Source organism: Sebastes umbrosus, chromosome 9, assembly GCF_015220745.1.
Source record: "Sebastes umbrosus isolate fSebUmb1 chromosome 9, fSebUmb1.pri, whole genome shotgun sequence".
In the NCBI taxonomy this organism is placed as follows: Eukaryota; Metazoa; Chordata; class Actinopteri; order Perciformes; family Sebastidae; genus Sebastes; species Sebastes umbrosus.
In genome coordinates, this window is record NC_051277.1 from 26,915,250 (window position 1) to 26,923,268 (window position 8,019).

At 38.9% G+C, this 8,019-nt stretch overlaps 1 protein-coding gene across 1 annotated transcript; it reads left to right on the forward strand.

The window, feature by feature from the left end:
* The first annotated feature begins 404 nt into the window (after positions 1-404).
* Positions 405-7,101, forward strand: fnta (farnesyltransferase, CAAX box, alpha). The gene is made up of 9 exons (XM_037780953.1): positions 405-601; positions 937-1,022; positions 2,419-2,533; positions 2,931-3,035; positions 3,892-4,018; positions 4,263-4,411; positions 4,717-4,779; positions 5,021-5,213; positions 6,271-7,101. Exons 1-9 carry the CDS (start codon positions 474-476, stop codon positions 6,388-6,390), a joined length of 1,086 nt encoding a protein of 361 aa, XP_037636881.1. The 5' UTR covers positions 405-473; the 3' UTR covers positions 6,391-7,101.
* Positions 7,102-8,019: the final 918 nt, after the last annotated feature.

An 8,019-nucleotide genomic window follows, 5' to 3' on the forward strand; every position in this document is an offset into this window, starting at 1 on the left:
CGAAAAAATAAAAGTCATAGTATAGTATGTTGAAAAAAATAAGTCATAGTATATTGAAAAAATAAAAGTCATCGTATGTATGTTGAATAAAATAAAAGTCACAGTATAGTATGTCGAAAAAAACAAAAAAAAGTAATAGTATAGGATGTTGAAAAAAATGTTATAGTATTATACACACTTCATTTATCCTACTTTCCTGTGAACTCTGTACAACCAACGAATTGCTGGACTTTTGTAAAGGTCAGTCAGGGTCGTTTGTTTAATGTACACCGACTGGCTCTGTGTCTCTGCGACTCAACCACATTTTAATGACTATTATCAAACAGATACATTTCTGTTTAAATAACCTTAGAAGTTCATATTCCCCACAGTCCGTAAAGGCAGCTTTTCCTCCCTACACCGGATATGACGTTGTCTTCCTTCCTCCCTAACCACAGACACATTAAGCTCCAGAGTCAGAGTTAGCTTTAGAGATGTCAGGAGTCGAGGACATATCAGACGAGTCTGTGGACGTGAAAGAAGACACGGGGTTTGATGTAGAGGCTGAGGACCAGCTCGAGGATGATTACTTTCTTGACCCGACTCGCTATATCTTCTACAGGTAATGTCTGGTTGTGATTAAAGCATGAATGAAGTGGTGTTGTTGTAGTGGCTAGCTAGATAGCTGCTCTAACAGTCACCACTCCTTCCATATGTCTTAGTTAATGTTAATGTTGGATAACTTCTAGTCTAGTTAATGTTTGACACAGTAACGTTACCAGCTCATTGGATCCAACAGCAAACATTACACAGTTATTTAGTGGTGTAGTGTTGTGCTAATTGCATTTGTTTAACAGCAGTAGTCAGTAGTAAGGAGTGCTAGCTACATTAGCAGGCAGAGTCTGATGTTAGCAGCCAGGAGATCCACCTCCATGTTTCTGTGTTTCTGTGTTTCAGAGACCGAAAGGAGTGGGCTGACCTGGAGCCTGTTCCTCAGGATGATGGACCAAATCCGGTAGTGAAGATCGCCTACTCTGAGAAATGTAAGATTTTTAGGATAACTTGTTAGTGAGAGATGGGAGCCACATAGAGGCAAGGCAAGTTTATTTATATAGCACATTTCATACACAGAGGCAATTCAAAGTGCTTTACATATAATCATAATAATACATTTATTTATATAGCACTTCTCAAAACAGATGTTACAAAGTGCTTCACAAGACAATAAAAAGCAGATAAATAAAGTAAAAGATATGGTAACTGCTAAAACAGAACATCACAGAACATATCAATAATAATAGAAGTGGTAAAATGGTAGGACAAGTTGATAAAACAAATAAACAGTATATATATATATATATATATATATATATACATAAATGTACACATGCGTCCAGAAACGGATGTATACATACATATATTTATACCCAGTCTTCTACTTATAGGAATGCTATCCTAAAAAAAATGTGTTTTCAAAAGTTTTTTAAAAGTGGATACAGAGTTAGATGATGGTATCTCTATAGGAAGTGCAGTCCAGAGTTTGGGAGCCCTGACAGCAAAAGCCTGATCGCCTCTCGTCACAAATTTGGACCTGGGAACAGCAAGAAGTAGCTGATCAGATGATCTCAGACCACCTACAGGCGTATAGGGTGTTAAGAGATCCATTATGTATTCTGGGGTCAGATAAAGTTGTGCTTTAAAAGTGTATATATATATATATATATATATATATATATATATATATATATATATATAAAAGCAAGATAAAAGAGCACAAAGTGCAAAAGATAAAAACGAATAAAAGAATATAAAAGTATAAGTTAAAAGAAAAAAAAAATTAAAAGGATAATAAAAACAATCAAAATACAGTAAAATACAGCATTTGATCAATTAAGAAAAGCGTCTGAGAACAGTTTGGTCTTGAGTCTAGATCTGAAAGTGGCCACTGTTGGTGCATCTTTGATCTCATCTGGAAGTTTGTTCCACAGTTGAGCAGCGTAGCAGCTAAAAGCAGCCTCACCATGTTTCCTTCTGACCTTGGGTACTACTAATAGATTTTATTCCCAGCGACCTTAGAGGTCTAGTAGGTGTGTACTGCTGAAGCATATCTGAGAGGTAATTTGGACCTACCCCCTTTTAGTGATTTGTAAACAAGCAGTAGTGTTTTAAAGTCAATTCTGTGACTTACTGGGAGCCAGTGTAGGGACTTAAGTACTGGAGTGATGTGATCAGTTCTTTTGTTTTTTGTAAGAACTCTAGCAGCATAGAGGATGTGAAAGTGATGAGCAAGCACTTAAAGATGCCTTTAGAAACCATAGCTTATAACATGATACATCTGTAATAAATGAATGATTATAATAACTATAACTTTACCATAGTGCCACAGAGTAATAACTTTGTTGATGTTTATAACTAGTGTATATATATTTCTTCCCACAGTCTCAGATGTGTATGACTATTTCCGAGCACTCCTGAAGAATGATGAAAGAAGTGATCGGGCCTTCTCCTTGACAGCAGAGGCCATTGAGCTGAATGCTGCCAATTACACAGTTTGGTGAGCATGCTGCATGTTTGGAATATGAAAAACTAATGTTAACTATTTAGTACTGTCTCATTTTCACATCATGGGGAACAAAAACAGGAGAGATAATTTTCTGTTTCGTGGTCATCATGGTTTATAGATAGAAGGAGAAAAAGCCTCACTTTGGAGGGAGTACTCCTACTGATGCTGGGCTGTGGATCATAAAAGCTGCTCCTCCTCAGTCAAACAGTGTGACATTTTATATTTTTAGATCTCAAGTTGTGTTTGGATAGAGCTGTCCCTTAATGAACACACTCTCTCAAATTGTCGCTTAGCCAATTCATTTTACATGTATTTTACCTTCTGAATGAAAATGTAGTAGGACCAGTACATCTGTTTATTGACAGTTGTTGGGTTTGGGTATGTGCAGGCACTACAGGCGAGTACTGCTGCAAGCCCTATCGAAGGACCTGAGGGAGGAGATGAGGTACATTACTGCCATCATCGAGGAGCAACCCAAAAACTATCAAGTCTGGTGAGTGCTGGCAAATTCTTTTCAGGTCACATTTTTTATGTAGCAGTTGTTAAATGATGTGACAATACTTAAAGGCTATAGTGTGTAGGATTTGGCATCTAGTGGTGTGATTGGCGATTGCAACCAACTGAGTACCCCTCTGCTCACTCCTCCCTTTCCAAGACTGCGGTAACGCGAGCTGCCGAGTGCAAAACCGTGGTAACGCCTTTCGCCTCCCTCAGAGGTCATCCTTACAATAACAACACCACTTTAGGAGCAACGGAAGTCAGACGGTGGCTGGCGGTACCACGATATTGCACTCTGCGGCTCGCGTTACCACAGTTTCACAAGCGTGTCGGAGAACTACGGTGGCCTTCAGGTAACGCAAAAACATGAAAGGCTCTCTCTAGAGCCAGTGTTTGGTTTGTCCGTTCTGGGTTACTGTTGAAACACAGTGGAGCAACATGGCGGACTCGGTGAAGAGGACCCGCTCCCTATGTAGATATGAAGGGCTCATTCTAAGCTAACGAAAACACAACAATTCTTAGTTTCAGGTGCTTATACACTAATGAAAACATAGTTATGGATATTATATTCCATTTCTGCTAATAAATTCCCCCTGAAATGTTACACACTGTTCCTTTAAGAAAATATTCATGATCAGAGTCATTAATATATGTACATGTTTTAAGTAAGCTTTTTTTTTTTTTTTTTTTACCAAATAACAATGGGTTGGAAAATAAGAGTTTTTCTCAAAAAGACAAGATTTGTAGACAGTGGAGAAAGATAGGTGAAGCAAGGTATTTCTAAAATGATTCAGTTTAATGAAAACATAGAAAAAAGAAATAAAGACTGGTTTTCTAATCTCCTCTTCCAGGCATCACAGACGTATGGTGGTCGAGTGGTTGAAAGACCCCTCAGAGGAACTAGAGTTCATTGCGGACATTCTCAGCCAAGATGCAAAGAACTACCACGCCTGGCAGCACAGACAGTGGGTCATCCAGGTAGGTGTTGGAGCTCTTAGCAGAGTTTGGCTTAACAAATGAGGGCTGAGATCCAGTTTTCTGCCCACAGCGAGCCACTCTGCCAGAATGAATCCTCGACTTATTCATTTGGTTGTTTGTCGATGCGTTGTTCGAGTCCCTCTGTGGTCAGCATTTATCTCGTGGATCGCAGGGCCACCACTAAAGGCACTACATGATTATGTTTACAAGCACGTTGCCAACATTTGTCTCATTCAATCTGCAGGAGTACAAACTGTGGGACAATGAGCTGGAGTTTGTGGAGTGCCTTCTGGAAGAAGATGTGAGGAATAACTCTGCATGGAACCAGAGGCATTTTGTAATTTCTCACACCACAGGCTTCTCTGATCCAGCCATAGTGGAGAGAGAGATTCAGTGAGTACTTTTCCTAAAAAAATCTGGACGAGTTGGACACAGTTAATTGAACCTTTCAAGTTGGCTGAAAAGTGATAGCAATTTCTGGACTTCCAACCATAAATAGCTCACATTTAAACTCAGTGTTTAAAAGGAATGCTTTCTAAAGTGTTGAGCGTAATTTCATGTATTTACTTACAAATATATAGATTTCTTATGAACAAGCTGTACGACTAACAAAAGTTTATTTTTAAAAGCAAAAAAGTTTCGTGCTTCAGAAGTTTTGTGTTTCATGCATCTGACTGATTTCCCTCTCTTTGTCTAAGGTATTGTCTGATCCAGATCAAGAAAGCTCCCCACAATGAAAGTGCATGGAACTATTTGAAAGGGTAAGATATCACATATCAGGAAATCTGCAAGGTGCAAAGATATTTGTATTTCCTTGTATTTGTTCGCCCGGACTGGTTCAGTCTGACTGAAAGAGACAGATAAAGATATATTTCAGTGTGCCATCCTCATTCAGACATTCGCAATATATGACATGCTACAGGAGAAAAACCAAGTGGAGACTCAGTTATTAAAAATGGAAAAGCTCACTGACAGTATCCCTTCTTCTTTTTTTTTCCCAAGGATGCTGCAAGACCAAGGTCTGTCGTCTCCGCCAGGCCTGCTGGAGAGGATCCTTGAGCTGAAGGAGACGCACTGTTCATCTTATCTTCTTGCATTTCTGTTTGATTGCTACGAGGACGCCCTGGAGACCAGCAACAAAAAAGAAAACGTGACGGAAGAGGAACGAAAGGAAACTTTAATAAGCGCTCTAGAAGTAAGTGTTGAAGGAAAATACAACCTTAGAAATGGTTACAACTTTGTGATTAGCATGTGTTTAATATTAGCTGTTAAAGCTTGGGGATGCAGGTTGGAGCAAATGTGATTAAAAAAAAAAATAAAAAAGCTATTTATAAAATGGTCACTATATCCTGAGAGTAGTCCATGAGACAGGTCATCTGAAAAAAAATCATGTGCCTCTGTGTCCTCTGGTGCTCCTAATGGCAAAAGAACAATCAGAGCCTTGCCGTCTCTGAGCAGCTGTCAATCACTCGCGAACTCACAGGTCATTTCACAGAGAGAACGTTTCTATTGGCTGTTCATTCAACGGAGGCAGCTGTCAGTCATTTGCAAACTCTGATCAAACGGTCAAACTAGGCAGCGCTGATCAAATATGAATCTATATTCTGTTACTGTAATGCCTATTTCTCGCATAAAATGTTTTCAGAAGCATCTTGTAGTGTACTGTTTAGCTGTAAAATGAGAAAGTTTGTGACCCGGCAGCCATGTTGAGATCAGTTGAGGAAATCCCAAGCACCGCCCACCAGCCAGAGCAAACTTTCTCATTTTACAGCTAAACAGTACACTACAAGATGTTTCTGAAAACATTTTATGAGAGAAATAGGCATTACAGTAGCAGAATATTGATTAATATTTGATCAGCGCTGCCTAGTTTGACTATTTGATCAGAGTTTGCGAGTGATTGACAGCTGCCTCCTTTGAATGAACAGCCAATAGGAACGCTCTCTCTGTGAAATGACCTGTGATTGGCCAAAGTCCGATTTTTTTTTTTTTTTTAAAGCCTGCAAACAGAGCCATTAGTGGGTGCGGAAGTCTGGTTTTCTTGAACACTTGAATTACAATATGCTGAAATGTTATTGTGGAATTTTCGCCCAATGATGCCAAAAATATTCTGCCTACTGCCACTTAAAAAAAATTGTTGCATTCCAATAAATCTGAGTGATCAAGATTATTTTATTTTGGAAATGAACAGAAAATTGCGCCATTATTGTTTTTTTCTGATCTTTTTTGTGTTTGTTCTCCCCCCCTTGAAGATTTGTCAGCTTCTGGCTCAGGAGAAGGACACCATCCGTAAGGAGTACTGGCTGTTTTTGGGACGTTCTTTAAAGAACAAACACGGAAGCAGTGATGAGCCTCTGGCAGACGATCCTTAACCATCAGTCCCAGCGTCCGGGCAGCAGGAGATGAGCTAGACCACCAGGAGGCTCGCACCTTTTCCACTCCTATCCTGCTTCACCAATACTGTCATCAGAACCAACCCATGCAGTTTGATATTACTGTAAAATGCTATAATGTATGTTGCTGAGGTAGTTTCTTACAATAGCCACTAACATGAGATCGCTTAGGGGAAGGGATTGAGGTGAAATCAAACAGAGGATTACGTCAATTGTCGCTTTTTTTTCACCTAAAAGAACTAGGACTTAATAACTACTCCATTAAGCTGTCATTTAGTCAGTTTATCATCACCTTTAGATTTTTTAAAGAGGCTGTTCTCACTAGGTTTGAATCTGAATATGTTTAGAGAGAAAAATCTACACTAGCAGGAGCTTTCTGTCATGTTCATTATTCAGTTTTGTTGCTTTTTTAAAATTTAATTTATAAGTTGGTTTTGTGGTAACTAAAGTTTTCCAAATAACAGGGATATTTTTGAATGGACGCTTATTGGTAAGACTTTAAATGGAGCATAGTGTGTATGTAAAACCACCATTTCTTGGTTGTTTAGTGGTGTCTGTCAGAGAATACATGTAATTGTGTTAAATGGAGGACAGCAGAAAGCATCTTGAAGAGAAAAGTCAATTGTAGTAATACTGAGAGTGGTTTGTAAAACTATGTATCAGTGATAATAAAGCAGATGAGAGATGAAATGCTTTCGGATCAGTGAGTCACACAACATCACAGCGTGCCCCTTTCTAAATCCATATCAGCTGCTCTAAATGCCACTTTCTTGCAGAGTTAGTTCTGTTTGCTCCTCTGAGCTGTGCTGCCAGGAGAAAACTGAAATACCAGTGTGCGCATACAGCACATGCATTGAGCCTCATGTCCTGGACTCCCTTGGAGCTAGGAAATGGATTTACTCCACTAGATGCAGCTGTTTCTACTTCTGCTGACACTACAACACAATCCATCCCTCCAGTTTCTAACCAAGCAGTCGGGTTGCCAGCCAGCAGTGTGTAATTACAGCTTCTCTAAATACTTGATATTAGAGTAGGACTGCTTGCTTTTCTCTGCTTTTCCTCCTCAGTGTGGAGGACACTGATTGGAAAGAACACGTCATCAGCAGCTATGACATGACTGAGCATATGACACACAGATATTAATTCAATTCAATTTATTTTTATATAGCGTCAAATCAACTGAAGTTATCTCATGGGCATTGGAAATATTTGATTTACTAGGAGAATGTGGATTTGAAGAACGCTACTTTCAAAAAGCAACTGTGGAGGTAGAGGAGTCCAGACTAAATGCATACAATCATGGGCAGAGGAAATCTGGCAAAAGGCCAAACTGAAAACTTACTGTTTTTTTAAGAGAGATTACAAATGTGAAAAATATATTAAATATAATTTGCCTAAAAGTCAGAGGTCACTATGTGCACGGTTAAGATTTGGTATATTACCACTACATATTGAAACAGGAAGATACAGAGGTGTAAACTGAAGACAAAAGACTGTGCCCATATTGGGAACTAAATGAGGTTGAGAACAAAATTCATCTAATTTGATTTTGTCCTTTATATCATGATTTACGACAAATATTATTTTAAAAAGTTCATGTTCCTGGTT